General features: G+C 59.1%; 5 protein-coding genes across 5 annotated transcripts; all 5 read right to left on the bottom strand.

The window, feature by feature from the left end:
- Positions 1-364: 364 nt before the first annotated feature.
- LSCM1_00411 (uncharacterized protein) lies at positions 365-1,291 on the bottom strand (the record flags this gene model as incomplete). The annotated part of the gene is made up of 1 exon (XM_067318063.1): positions 365-1,291. One exon carries the CDS (start codon positions 1,289-1,291, stop codon positions 365-367), a length of 927 nt encoding a protein of 308 aa, XP_067174168.1.
- Positions 1,292-3,054: 1,763 nt separating this feature from the next.
- On the bottom strand, positions 3,055-3,450 carry LSCM1_00410 (uncharacterized protein; the record flags this gene model as incomplete). The annotated part of the gene is made up of 1 exon (XM_067318062.1): positions 3,055-3,450. One exon carries the CDS (start codon positions 3,448-3,450, stop codon positions 3,055-3,057), a length of 396 nt encoding a protein of 131 aa, XP_067174167.1.
- Positions 3,451-5,314: 1,864 nt separating this feature from the next.
- On the bottom strand, positions 5,315-6,448 carry LSCM1_00409 (uncharacterized protein; the record flags this gene model as incomplete). The annotated part of the gene is made up of 1 exon (XM_067318061.1): positions 5,315-6,448. The coding sequence occupies one exon, from the start codon at positions 6,446-6,448 to the stop codon at positions 5,315-5,317; it is 1,134 nt and encodes a 377-aa protein (XP_067174166.1).
- Positions 6,449-7,297: 849 nt separating this feature from the next.
- LSCM1_00408 (uncharacterized protein) lies at positions 7,298-10,195 on the bottom strand (the record flags this gene model as incomplete). The annotated part of the gene is made up of 1 exon (XM_067318060.1): positions 7,298-10,195. The coding sequence occupies one exon, from the start codon at positions 10,193-10,195 to the stop codon at positions 7,298-7,300; it is 2,898 nt and encodes a 965-aa protein (XP_067174165.1).
- A 2,345-nt stretch (positions 10,196-12,540) lies between these two features.
- Positions 12,541-13,491, bottom strand: LSCM1_00407 (uncharacterized protein; the record flags this gene model as incomplete). Its single annotated transcript, XM_067318059.1, has 1 exon — positions 12,541-13,491. One exon carries the CDS (start codon positions 13,489-13,491, stop codon positions 12,541-12,543), a length of 951 nt encoding a protein of 316 aa, XP_067174164.1.
- Positions 13,492-14,342: the final 851 nt, after the last annotated feature.

Here is a 14,342-nt window from a genome sequence, read left to right as displayed (position 1 = left end):
ACGGTCCCAGCGCAACAGGCAGCGCACCCGAGCGACCGCGCGCGTGCACGCGCTACCATGAGCGGGTCCCACGCAGCTGCGCAAAGGAAAAGGGCCCTCCGTTGCCTCTTCATCGCTTCTAGGTTGGGCATTATGTGTGCATGCATCAATCCTTTTTTCAGCTTCATCGCATTCGTCTCTGTGTGGCGCCTACTCAGAGAAGAGAGAAGTGGGGGAAGAGGGAGGGGGATAGCCGAGGCTGCAGTCCTACACCCGCGTGATTTTCTCCGCGTCACCATCGCCATCACGGCCGTCGGCCTGGGCGCGGCGCGCAGGGGCGGGTTCGTCTCAGGAAGAAAGACTTGGGGCGAGTAGCGCTCTCGCCTCAATTGAACGCGACGATTGTGTCGCGAATCTCGCTCAAGCACACGGGGCAAGTCGTACGCTTCCGGGAGCAGGTGTAGCAGAGTACGCGGTGCCCACATGGCGTACACACGACCAGCTGGCTATATGTTTTCCCGCACTCGAGGCAGACGTGCGAATGCGAGCGTGCCGGGCTGCGAGTCGACGTGTTCTCTGTGGGTAGCGGCGTGGCAGCCGCCGATGCGGTCGGGCTTGTCCCGAGCCCTGTCTTGGAGCTACCTTGCTGCGCCTCCGAAGAGTCAGCTGCGTCTACGGGCACACCAACGGTCACTGCCGCCCCCGCAGCAGCAGCATCCTCGGCCTCGCGCTGTGCTTGTCGCTGCCGCAAGCCGCAAACTTCGCGATGGCCATCGAAGAGGGTGGGTGCAATAAGCTCGTGGCAGTGCTTGCACTCGTACTGCGCAGTCACGTTCGGTGAAACCTGGCAGAGCCCCTCGCGTGGCTGCCGACAGAGGGGGCACTGATCGAGAGACTTGGTGCACTCCTGGCAGCAGCTGATGTGCCCGCATGGCAGGAAGGCGTAGCAGCGGGGCTGGTCCATGCATACCACGCACACTTCCTTGTCCACCGAAGCTGTGTCGTCGTTCGACTTCGCTAACGAGGACGATGGATAAATATTCGCATGGGAAAGAAGGGCGGCATTCTTGGCTAGGATGGCGCGGAGGTGGTTCGTGCGGCAGACCTCTTGGTGTCCCACAAAGAGGGTGGGGTCGAGCGCAGCGCCGCACATGTCGCAGATACAGCCGGTCTTCGCGGGCTGCTTTGTTTGATCGAACACATTACGTTCGAAGGCACGGGGTTCGACAGAGCTCGGCGGCCTCTGCAGCGGTGAAGAGGCCTGCCGAGAGGACCTAAAATCCGAGGGATAACAGCAGCAGCAGCAGCCCATTCTCTTCGGATCCACGCTCTCAGGGAGGCAGCGATGAAGGGCGAGGAAACTGAAGGCGACAGGAAACGGGGCTGGCGAAGGTCTGCCAGAGAAGACTCTCCGCTGAGGAAGGTTAAAGAAGGGTGCGGACAAAGAAACAGATGAGTGCCACAACAAGCCAAACGAGAGAGGCGGAGAAGCGACAGGGGGAACGCAAGGCAGCGCAATGGAGGGGGGTCCGGGGGATGGTAGTAGGTGATGATAAGAGGTCTGTAGGGCTTTATGAAGTCGTGCGTATGCGTGTGTTGGGGGGAGGGGAGGGGAAGGAGGGTGAGCCGTAGAGCCAATGGCCGGAAAGTGAAGAAGAGACGCGGTGGCGCGGAACACAGCAGTGAGGCCTTCAAGGGAGTTGAGCCTTGTCAACGGAGTGCTGGGGATAGAGTCGAATGGGGAAGAGGGCACTACCTCTCACAGGTGCGACGGCGTCTGTGTGTGTGTGTGTGTGAAAGAGAGAGAAAAGCGACAAGCGACGTGAGAGAGGCAGAGAGCGGTGCAGCACAGACGGAGAAAAAGGGTGGGAATGGCACGCCAGCAGAAGAAAGAAGATGAACAGTAATCACGGAGCAGCCGGGAGTGCGAGAGAGAGGGGGGCAATACTGCGGAAGTGAGTTTCGAGTCACACAGAAGCGGGAAAGGAGGAAGAGAGCGCCACCATAGGAAATAAAAGGAAGAGCATGTAGTGAGATGACAGAGAGAAGTGTGAAGCGCAAAGAAGATGGATGGGGGGAGGGGGTGAAATGGAGGAAAGTGTGTGGGAGACGCTCACTGGTGAGGCGCACGGGGGAAGAAATCGCTTGGTGGATCGTAACGAAGATGCTGGTCGACGTTGCCCTATGGATAAGTGGGCCTAGCAGACCAGAACGAAAGCTTTTCTGTGTATATGAAGTGCGCCGGCAGTGGCCGCCTCCACTAAAATCGAACCTTCGCCGTGTGGAGGCGCAGAAGGCCCACAGAAAAGGCAAGCGTTGCGCGAGAGTTGGAAAGAATGGGACACGTAAGAGAATGGCGAGAGCCGGTGCAGAAGCCGTGATGAAGAAGCATACAAATAGACAGGCAGCGAGCGAATGAGGAGGGTGAGAGAGTGTGCGTTGGAATAGAGGTGGGCGTTAATGGTGGGCGGAGTACGGGTAGAATAGCACTGCCTCAATGGGGTTCGCCATGCGTGGAGATGTGCATCGGCGTTGGCGAGGAAGCATTCGAGGATGCGATGGTGAAGCTCTAAAAGGCCCATACAGGTGCTCCTATCTGTTGACCGTCTATTAGGGGTGTGGCGAAGGAGGAGAGCGTGGGTCATTCAGGGCTGCGCTCTTGTCCTCTGTGCTTGCTGGTTTTCATCGTTGCTCCCTCCGCTTCACACGCCAACCGTGGCGGCAAAGCGAAACCCTCAGCACAAGGTCACACCAGGAAGGCAAAGGGACATTCATCGTAAACAGAAAGGCAGAAAAAACATGGTCGATAGTAGCAATATGCGAGAGGGTCCGCGCGGTGATGGGGGGAGGGAGGGAGGGAGGGCTCCAAGTAGACGTGCGCGCACGTTCGAGCAGCTTCCTCGGCTGAAACACAAATCAGCACAGACGAACAAACACAGAACCCTCTATATAGAACATCTTTTTGTTCTTGCTCTTGTCGTTCGACTTTCTTTCTCATGCTGGAACTCCGCTGCCGCCAGCCCACCCCGGGTGCTTCGCGCAGCCCCGCAGCAGAGCATATGAGCGCACGATTTGCTATGTAGCAGCCGGCCCGCCCCAGCCGCCACTCGCCGCCAGCACCCCCTCCACATCCTTCCGTACCGTCTCCAGCAGCTGGCGCAACTTATTCACCTTAGAGAGCATTTCTGCAACGCGCTGCTTCATTTGCATCTCTACGGCCTTGCAGCCCTCCGCGTCGTGCAGCTCGGAAGCCATCAGATAGGCCTTCAGTAGTCTCAGTTCCACTGCATCGGCGTGGTAGCGAATACTGTTGACGCGGGCGGAGGTGGAAGGTCCCGAAGCCACCGCCTGTGTCAGGAACTGCTTCTCCTCTGTCAGCATCGCGTTCTCGCAGCGCAGTTGGTGAAGGGTGGCAGGCGATGGGGAGGGCAGAGAAGACCCTCGGCTCTGTGGCGGCGCTTCCACTGACATTTTTCGTGCGAGCAGCAGGAGAGAGGCTCAAAAGAAAGCAGCGGAAAGAAGCACCAAGACGACAGCCCAAAGAGTGGAGGCAGATATTTCACCTTTGTGTGTGTGTGTGGCTGCGCTTAGTGGGGCAGAGAGCCCGTGGAGAGGTGTGCCACAAAGAAGATGTGCGCGCCTGACGGCGAGAAGGGTGCAAAGGGCCGCACAGGAGGCAGTGGCAAGAGGACGCATTGTCGCGGAGGGGAAGAGGGGGGCATTCGAGCTGCCCTGGCAGCATGGGTCACTCTCATCTCTCTTCTCTTCTTCAAGCGAGCTTCGCTGGGCCTCCCTCTTGCAGCCGGCACTCCCATATGTCACCTGACGAAGTCTTGCCTCCTTCCACGACGCCATCCCTCTGGTCTCCTCCTGTCGAGAGGCCTCTCGGCTACTCAAGAGTGTTCCCCCAAAGCACCTGAAACTAGCGTGGCATGATCTGCCCCTTTCCGCATGGCCTCGTTCCGTCCTTGTGCCGCGGTGGTCACGGCCTTCGCCACCGTCACATCGATTCGTACCGGGTAGGCAAGCAGAGGCGCGAGGGGAGAGGAGCCTTTGAGGCAAAATGCCAAGCGAGGGCACTGCGTTGACATGCAACACGTGCGAGGAGAGGTGCCAGCATGAGATGCAGAAAAAAAGGGAGCAGCGAAGCAACGTTTTGGATTAAGGATATGGCGCTCACACACTGCACACCATCATAAGCGTGCGTTCATGCAGGGAGGGGAAAGAAGGGAGTGGGAGGGCAGAGCGGGGAGGAAGAGAACCGCCTTGAGAGGGCGAGACCAGAAAGGGAGAGCAGATCGTCCAAAAGCGCAGAGGCATCTTAAAATTTGTCCAAGGAGGATCCGCGCGCCCTTGAGAGTAGGTGTGTCGGGCGGACGGGCCCCGTTCACAAAGCAGCGAAAGAAAAAGGTGCAGCGCATGCGCTATATAACGTCGCAAGACCGGCATCGATCATTGTGCTTCTTCAGCGTGTCTATCCCGCTGCACAGCGTGCGTCGAACTCGGCCATCACCGGCCTGTCACAGGCTCACCGCGTGGGGCAAAGCAGCTGCAGACATGCAGTACAGTAGTGCGCCGACTCAGGCCCACCTGAGCACGGCCCCTGGCTCCAACTATGCCCACCCACTGCACAGGTTGCCTAAAAGCTGCGCTGCGGTTCCCTGGGGGAAGGGACGCGGGCTTCTCACACCAGCGAGCAGTGTCAGGGTCGAGTGAGAAGCGCTCAAGTCGCATTGGCACTTCGCCCAGGATATGCGTGGAGCAAGCGTGATCGCCGTCAAAGGTCGACTCGGCGCCCCACCATAGAGGGCCCGATCGCTGACATCCACCGCAATGCAGCGCTCCGGCCACCCCGACGCCCTCGGTGCTTGCAGCAGTCATCACCAGCAGTCACGCCGCATTTGCAGGGGATGGGGGAGCGCTGTTGGGCTGTTGCTAAGAGAGCGGGGGACACTGAGCTCTGACAAATAAAACGAGCTGGGACATCCACGGCGAGGACGAAGCACACCCACACACGCACGCTGATATGCACGAAAGGTGATCGTATGCAGCAGAAGAGCAGGCAGATCGCAGGGGCACTCACCGGTAGATAAAGAAAAATGGACTTTAACAGGCAGATAAAACGACGGCAGACGTGAGGAAAAGAGATGCGGTTCGGTGCGAGCGAGACGAGGGCCGGACTGAAGGTGAGGCGGGCGTGGCGCTGGTGTGCACCACACACACATACACACACCCTCTCCTTCTCCGTCTACAGTCACCCAACGGCCTTTCCCTCCATTCGCCCCCTTCACGAGATGTCAGCGAAGTGAGCTGCGTGCTCGTGCGAACAGCCGCCCTACTCGGGCTTGCGGTAAAAGTGTGGCGTCACAAACGGCGGAGTCACCACCTCAGCAGGCACGCGGCGGTCTCGTACCACCAGATCCACCTTTACGCCTTTCTTCGCCAGCTCGCGGTCGAGGTAGCCCAGCGCGATATTTTTCTTCAAGCACGGCGACGGACCGCCACTGGTCACCGCGCCTACCCGCTTCCCATTCACCTCGATTGCCGTGTTCTCGCGAGCAACTGGTCCAGTCGAAACGAGGCCCACACGAAGTCGCGGAACAGCGCCCTTGCTCGCGTTATCCCGAAAGTACTTGATACGCTCGTAGCCAAGGAAGCCGCCCTCCTCCATTCGGCGCTTTGAGATGGACCACATAAAACGAGCCGCCACGGGGTTGGTTTCCTCGGTCAGCTCGTGGCCATAGAGGTTCAAGCCTGCCTCCAGACGAAGGCTGTCACGAGCCCCTAGACCGATCATTTCCGCCTTTTTCGATACGAAAAGCTCCACGAGCGCCACCACGTCCTCGTTCGACACAGAAATTTCGAAGCCGTCCTCGCCCGTGTAGCCGCACCTAGTCACCCGCATTTCCATGCCCTTTATGTTCACCCTCTGGCGGCAGCACATGAAGTTCATGTCCGGCACGCCATCCATGAACTCGGAGAGGATGGCGGCCGCCTTCGGGCCCTGCAGCGCGACAAGCGAGCGCTCCAGCGGCACAAGCTGCACATCAGCACCCTTCATTGCGCCCTCGTGCAGCGCCGCCTCCATGTGCGCGATATCCTTCTCCTTGCACGCAGCGTTTAGCACAAGAAAAAGATGGTCCTCCATCTTCGTCACGATGCAGTCGTCCTTAATTCCTCCTTGCGCGTTGGTCAGCATGGTCAGCGCTGCTTGCCCGGCCGGGGTGCGGTGGAGGTCAATAGGAGTGACGTGCTCCACGAACCTCTCACGGTCAGCGCCGCGCACCTCATATTGGCCCATGTGTGACACATCGAATACGCCGGCAACCTCGCGAGTGTAGAGGTGCTCCTTCAGCACCCCTAATCTACGATAGGAGATGGGCATGTGATAGCCAGCGAATGCCTCCATCCTCGCCTGCCGAGCAAGATGGAAGCTGTGGAGCGCGGTCTTCCTAAGAGAGGAGCTCATGGTCAGGGGAGGTATGTTGCGGGTGCAGATGAAGTGGCACTAGGGGGAGGGAGGAGGACTCGAAGGGAGAGTGTTCGCGACGGCAGCCGAGAGGTGAGGCGTGTACTTCCGGAATGGAAAGTGAAGCGTGATGGTGGCTGGAGGGAAGAAATCGGGGGCAGGATGAGGACGTGCGAGGGAGCAACCCCCATTACACACGCAACGCAACCATGCAAGCCGAGGGACAGAGGCGCACGCACGCAAATGCACCTTCAGAGACGCAAGGGAAGAAGGGAAAAAAAAAAGAAAAGTGCAAGGCGGAATGCGTGGCAGACGCAGCATGGCCGCCGCTCTTCTCTCGCGAGGCATCGATACAGGCGTGGGAGTCCAGAGGAAGGAAGGCCAGAGGAGGTGGTGAAGGGTGCACTCGCCCCATTCACTCCTCTTTACTCTACGGCAGCTTCAGTTGCTACCGCGGCTAATGGCTATCTGCTCGCAGCGATTCTCTGCATGGCGGCACTGTGTGGTCCTCCCCCTTCCCCACAGTAACGCAGAGCGCGCGAGCCAGGCCTCCCGCTGTTTTTCTCTTTCTCAATTGTTTTTTTGTCTATGGTGTGCGTGCAGCAGGGCGATGCGAGTTGTGAAAGGAGAAGGGGGAAGGAAGGAAGGAAGGGAGGAGGAGAGGAGGAAGAGGGAGCGCCTTTGAATGCGGAGTGCTGCTGCAGCAGGTTCGACAGCGACATGTCCGCCTATTATGTACGCATATACCTGTCGTTGCGTGGATACCATCTGTCGTTGTTGTCGTCAGACACCCCTGAGCCGGTCCCTCCCAAAGCTGCAATGAGGGCAGCAGCGAATGACCACCCCTCCTCATTCACCCTCGTCCTCGGCCTCTCCGCAGAGCTGTGTCGCCTCGTACCTGCGCAAGATCTCTTCTTTGCGCCGCTCAAGCTCTGCCGCCGATAGCAGGAGCGATGAGCCCGAGGCATATGCTGAAAGGTTCGAAGACAGTGTGCTTCTAGCCGGCGAAGCAGTTGGGGCAGCTTTCCTGGTCTTCACAGCAGCCCGCTCCGTTATGAGCGCCTCTGGTGCGCCGGGCTCGGCAGTGGCGGCACCGGAGGACGACGGCAATGCCAAAGTTGACAGAGAAGGCGACGGCGGAGCCTGGTGATGGTGTACATCGGTGTGAAAGCGGTCCTGGTGAGTGACTGGGTGGCGCGCCCGGGCATCACCTATGTCGTCATCAGACATGGAAGGGGAGCGCAGTGCGCCTGGCAGGTGAGGTGAGGAGTACAGTTCCTGAGCCGAACACCGTTTCGGCGTGCTCGCGGCGTGGCGATAAGAAGCCAAAGGTGCACCATTACTGACGGCCATGTGCTTTTTGGCCTCGTGGGTCCCAGATGCAGACGGTGTTGCGACCGGCGACATCGCGAGCGCGGCCGGCGTGGGGAAGAAGGTCTTCTCCAGCAGCGCGCGGTGCACAGTAGTCGCGTGCTGCCTCGTGCCATTGTTTTGCCCCTGGGGCGTTTCCGCGACGCTGCGAAGTTGGGCCTGTAGAGTGGCACACTGGCGCTCCAGCTCCCGCCGACAGCCCTCGCCTTCGCCCCGCTGCGCCTCGGCTCGCTCCTGCGCCTCCCGCTGCTGCCGAAGATCTGCCCGTAATGTCGCGATGGTTTCTGATTGCTCTGCAAGAGCTTTTTCCACGGCAGGGTTCGGTTCTTGAGATGTGACAAACGCACGAAGCACCGCCACCAGCTCATCACTAGCCCACTGCATGTCGCGGGTCCCGGGTGCAGAGAATGCCGTGGTGAGCACCTCCTGTACCCGACTGCACAGTCGCTGACTCTCCTGAAGGGCTCGCTCTGCCCGCGCCCGCCGCTCCTCGCACAAGCAAGAAAGCTCACCCATGTGAGTACTCGGAGTGACCTGTTGCGCTTCGAATTTCTGCTGCTGCTCCGCCCCAACATCTTCACGCACTCGCTGCAACGCTAAGCTGGCTTGGGGCGCCGTCGTTTCTGCACACCGGCATCGCTGCTCCCACCTGTCTCGATCCATCTGCACTGCGTCAAGGCGGCTGCTGAGGGCGTCGACAAGATGCATGAGACACCGCAAGGCGCGCTGCGCAGAGGGGTCTGCACCTTGGCAGGCGCTGCGGGCCTCGGCGCAAGCTATTTCGACGCTCTCTCGTTCGAATGGAGAAAAAAAGGATGCATGCACGGAGCGCAGGTTCGGCGTGCAAAATCCGCTCGCGTCGGAGGGGTCGTGATGCTGCTGCGACGATGCCGCATCCAGCTGAACACGCGTCTTTGTGTTTCTTAGGCTGTTCAGCGTCAGCAGCAGAGTCTGAAGCTGTGCACGAAATGCATCCTTTAAGAGAGCAGGCACCCCGGTGAGCTGCGCCATCATGGCAGTCATTACGGTCCCATCGTACGCAGCGGCACCTGCGTAGGCGGAGGTGGGTGGCACCGACGAGAGCGCCGCCGCCGCGATATCAGACACGGAGCAAAACGCCTGACGAATCTGCTCCAGTGTGGAGTCGTAAACCTGCTGGATGTGATGGTACTCGTCATACAACTGCGCTGTCATGGCCTCCGCAGTCTCCGCTCGATGCGCGAGGGCTGTCCACTGTTGCGGCGAGGGAACAGCTTCGGCTCTGTCATAGTGCACGGCCGCCGTAGCCAATGTGACCTCCAACTGCCGGACCTTGTGTAGGTGGTCAAGCTCTGCTTTTGCCAGCTGATCGTGCAGGGTGGCAGACGCACGCATCTCGGCTGCCGCTTCCGATCCCCGCTGCTGCGCCAGCAGCAGCTGACTGACCGCTTTGATGTGCCGCAGTTCCTCTCTCAGCAGCTGGTTCTGCGTGCGGATGTGAGCCTCGTGCACAGTGGGGGGCGAGAAAGACGAGAGAGCGAGTGGAGGCGGGGAGGATGCCGTGACAAGATCGCCACGAGACGCGGCAGGCGTACACTCCACCCCATGCATTAGCGCCGACTCACACGTCGCGCCTACCGCGTGCTTCGAAGCGTCCATGTCCCTATCACTGCGACCCCCGCGAGTGCGCCACGCAACGGCATCCCGGGGAGCGCGCGTCGAGCTCCGCGTGGGGCCCCACATCAGCTGCGGCGGTGGGGCGAGGAAGCCGAAAGACATGTTATTTGACGGACTGGTGAAGCGGTGAGGCGGTGCCGTCGGCGGCAGCCGCGTTGCCGCGCCGAGCGCTGCGGCGGCAGATGGAGGCGATGACAAACGTGTGGCGCTGCAGAGAGTGCCAGAGTCCACCTTGCCATCACCTACGGCGGGCGCACTGGCGTGGTTGCCGCAGTCACCGTCGATGCTCACGTCAACCTTGCGCTCCACAGCATGCACGCTCTCGGGGGACTGGAGGAAGGCGGCGAGCTGTGGATCGACCGGCTGTGCAAAGTCGACCGCAAATTGATCGCCGCTGGTCACGCGTACTAAAAAGTAAAAGAGGACCAGCAGGTTGAAGCAGTGACGCGTGTGGCCGCGCTCGACGGCTTCGCGGTTACACAAGTGGGTCGGAATTCCATGGCGCCGAAGGCAACCGATGAGTAGTGACCAATTCTTGGAAGCATCACGAGCACCGCGCCGCTGTAGGCGCACTATAGAGCTGTCGATCTCACCAGGGAAAATCTGTCGTGCCAAAGCGAGGTAGATGAGCCCATCCTTCAGGTCACCGTACTTGTCGCAGGGAGTGATGCCAGTCACGCTAGCAGCCCAGGCGAGCAGCTCTGCCTTGCCAAGTAACATGGGCTCACTCCGTTCGAAAACACTAAAGAAAAATATAATGTGATGATGACGGAGGGCCGATTTTGTGAATCAACGAGGTCAGCGAGGGAGTGAGGGAGAGGATGTCGACCGCTGTGTCACTTAGCCGGCATCAAGCACACAGGCAAGCGGCAAGGAAAGGGAAATCGCGAGCGAGTCTGATGTAATCGTCATGTAGTCGCCTCCGCCTGTGGCAGGCGCGTATGTGTGCGTCGCGTGAAATAGATGTGCTGCCTGGTTGGTGTTGGCCGCCCGTTGTCTGATGCCTCTTCGTCTTCTTTTCTATTTTCTATGATGCCATTCGCTCGGCCCCTACGTGGTTGTGCCGAGTCCCCCCCCTACGGTCCTTTCACCTTCTCGTGTGTGCAGAGGCCGAGAAAGCAAAGCCCAGAGAGGTCTCACTGCAGCTGCATGATAATTATGTTCGTGTGTGTGTATGTGAGAGAGCAGCTAGAGGAAACGGTAACGAAGAGCGCCCGCGATTGAGCCCTGAAGCGGAGAGAGGAAAAGCGACGCGGAGGTGATGATGCACAGCAAAGGTTGTAGCAGTGCGACACGCCGAGCCCACTCAAGTTCTTCGCGAAACGAGAGCTCCGGCGCGGATCTCGGCAAGATGAAATCCTTTGGTATTGATCATATGCACGCACGGCACTGCCCAGAGACAAGGTGAAAGACAAGGAGGACAGGGTACTGCCGTCAAATCCTGGGCATCTCGATGTGCTGATCAATAGGGGGCGACGTGTGAGCGCTGTACATGTGCGGCCATGAACAAAAGTCCGCAGACGAACGTGCGAGAATGAAGGTGATGTGGCTGCGGCGAGATGCAGTGGCAGGAAAGGGGAAAGAAAGGAAACAGTAAGCAGAGAAAACCAATGAGGCCCGTTGAAGCACAGAGACGACGCGCACCTCACACATCAGGGGGGGGGAGTAGATTCCTCAGAGAGCACACGCATTGTGCAGCAGTGCGCGTGGGCAGAAAGGCGCATGCGAATCGGGAAGTAAGAGGGAGAGGGGCACAGAAAGAGTCGGGCAGCCGAGTGAGTCGGTCGCGCGACGGCTCGAGAACCGATAACACAGTCTCAGTGTCGCAGCAGCACCGGCGCCTTGAAGACTCTTCTCGTCGTCGTCGACCACAGCGCAATGGACCCAGTACGTGCGCGATGAACGCTGCCGTGCCGAGCGACCCAGCCCCCATCGCCTCGTCTCGACTACCGCGCGTTACACAAACGGCCACCCTCCCTCCCTCCTCCCTGCCCCTACGAACTCGCTGAGTCCCTGAGCCACATGTGTGCACGCTGCTTCGCTGTGTTTCGCGCCGCTCTCTTATACCCGTCTTTGCGTGTTTTTCTATTCTCCCTCTCTTCACTCGCCATCAAGGGATGCTCTGCGCCGGTAAAAATCGATAGATACAGAAGCCCGCCCGGACACCCCTCTGCCCGTCGCCCTCACAGCACTGGGTACCGTACCCAAGCGCTGATACCAATGCACCCACCACACAGACACACACACACACACGCGAGAGCCTTAGTTCGTACTGCGGAAGCTGCCGCTCAAACGGAGCATGCACTGCAAGATGGGGGAAAAAGGGAGATAGAGAGAGGGGGGGGCGCTGTTTTACTATGATTGTGTATGCGGCAACGCATCCGCACCGTCATGGGAGAAGTCAGAGCGGCGATAGGCGAAAAAAAATATTCGAAATCAAAGAGACAACGGCACGCTGACACGTGCCCAACAACGGCGCATACTCGCACGCACACCTCCGATCACGGCACATCCATCGGCCTCAAAATACGTACGCCGGTCACCACCCCACACTCACATGAAGACAAGGACAGAAGGACCAACAAGCGCGCACGCCCATATGCGAAGGCATGCAAATCCAGCGCGATACCATTGGACAAGAGAGGTAAATAAATCGTAACTGAGATCACGCGAGAAGGGTGAAGAAATCGTCTATGCCTTCGCCTTTGTGTGCTACACTCACACACGTGCACACATCCGCGCTAGTAGAGAGAGAGAGGAGCCCCTTCCGCGATGATACCACAATCTGTAGCAAAGCAACAAAAGAAAAATGGGCGGGGGAACAAGGTAGCACGGCGACAGCTCTCACGCGAGAAAGCCTTCCTTTCGATGCCTGTGGCTCAGACGAGGACGCGCAAAGAAAGGCGCAGAGAAAGGCATATGAAGAGAAGGGGGCATGGACTCGGCTATCATGGGCTTTCTGGGCGCATCAAGAGAGCGCAAAAAGGAGCCCACCCGCCGGCGCCGTCGCCTCGTGCCAGGCTCGCTGCGTTTCCTTTCGTATAACTAGTTCATGGGAAACGGTATTAGGAGGCGAACGCGACTGGCTCGTAGTTGGGAGCGTAGGGCCTCACTATACCGATGATCTTGCGGATAGCCGCCTCGTACTCTTTCTCAGCGGCCTTGTCGGCCTCCGTTTCCTGTCGCAGCACGCCGTTCTCCCACATCTGAACCATGCTAGTGCCGCTCTCCGCGAAGTGGTACATGCCGCGGCCATTCTTCACGTCATCGCGATACAGGCCCACGTAGTACTCTGTCTCCTGTGGGTTGAAAAAGTACACGCCAATGCCGTTCATCTTGCCGTTGCTCCAGTGGCCCACGTACTTCTTGCCGCTGCGGCCAATCACATACACGCCCCAGCCGCTGTGGTGATTGCTGTCGAACTGACCCTCGTAGCTGTCACCCTCCGGGTGCAGCCAGTAGCCACGGCCGTGCTTCTTGGTCCCGAAGTACTGGCCTGTGTAGGTGGCACCGGACGGAAATTGAAAGGTGCGCACCTCCGACGGAGGTGGTATCTCACCCATCTCCTTCGGCGCCACAGCGCGCACGGCGTCCACCAACTCCTTTAGACTCACCATGCACTCCACCATCTCAGACGGCGACGTCTCCTCTTCCCTCACCAGCGCACCCATGTTCCACTTCTGCGTCGTCATGACGCCAGTTTCGTACATGTAGTGGCCATCGCCGTCTTTCTTGTCCTTGGTGTAGTTGCCGAAATAGTAGGCAGTGCGGTCGCGGTTGAAGAAGTACAGGCCCTCTCCACTCATCTGCCCAGCCACCCAGTGGCCAAGGTACCTCTTGCCTGTCTCGGAGAAGATGTAAATGCCGAGGCCGTTCTGCTTGTTGTCCTTGTACTCACCCTCGTACACCTCTCCCTGTGGGTGGGTCCAGTGGCCTCGACCGGAGCGCGCGTTGCCGTCGAAGGTGCCCTCGTAGACGGCCCCCGACTTGTACGTATACGTCTTGATGGCGTCCATTTTCCTTTCCAGGTTTGGAGCCGCAAAGGAAGCAATCACACGCGTGCGTGCGAAGAAGCAGAATATCCACCGACAGCGAGAGAGGGAGGGCTGAGAGACGCGCGGGCAACGCGGCGATGAGGGAGCAAGCAGAGCAATGTGAGCGGCAGATGCGGGGGAAAAGGACGAGAGAGGGGGGAAAGGGAGGGCCGATCAAAGATCGCAGGGGCGAGGCAAGACCCAAAATGCGCGTGATTTCCTTCGGTTCACATGCGACAACAGCACCCTCATAATCAATCCCCTTTCCTTCCTTGACAGGCTCGTGCGTGCGAGCGGCCCTTGAGCGGTGCCTCCTCCAATGGAGTAGTGCACGACGCACGCGGATAGAGGGCACTGCTACGCACACCGAGAGAGAGAGGACGTAAAGGGAAAGAGGCTGACTGCACCTTGAAAGAGTCTGCGTGAGTGTGCGTGTGTGTGATGAGGACAATTAGACGGCGAGAGAACGAGCACAGACACGGCCGATATCGAAAAGGGCGGAGGCGCCAAATGGTTTAGGCAAAAAGGAATTGGAAACAGGGCGATGCGGCGAGCGCAACTCGGCGAGGCGGAGAAAGAAACTGGATGAGTAGACAGGCGTGTGGTGCTGTGTGATTCGTGACGACGTCACGTGAGTCGGTCCAGGCAGAGGGGAAGGACAGCTAGGCCGACAACGAAACGGTGAGGAAGAGGGAAATGGAGGAAACGGTAACAGTCAGAGCGAACATCAATTCGTTTGTGTATGTGTGGGTAGGGACGAGGGATGGAGAGGAAGAAACGGTGAAGGGGAACGGATCGAGGCGCCACCTCACTTCCTGCAGCGGTTCCGCCTG

Source organism: Leishmania martiniquensis, chromosome 36, assembly GCF_017916325.1.
Source record: "Leishmania martiniquensis isolate LSCM1 chromosome 36, whole genome shotgun sequence".
In the NCBI taxonomy this organism is placed as follows: domain Eukaryota; phylum Euglenozoa; class Kinetoplastea; order Trypanosomatida; family Trypanosomatidae; genus Leishmania; species Leishmania martiniquensis.
The sequence above is the reverse complement of the archived record's forward strand: the minus strand, read 5'-3'. Positions and strand labels throughout refer to the sequence as shown.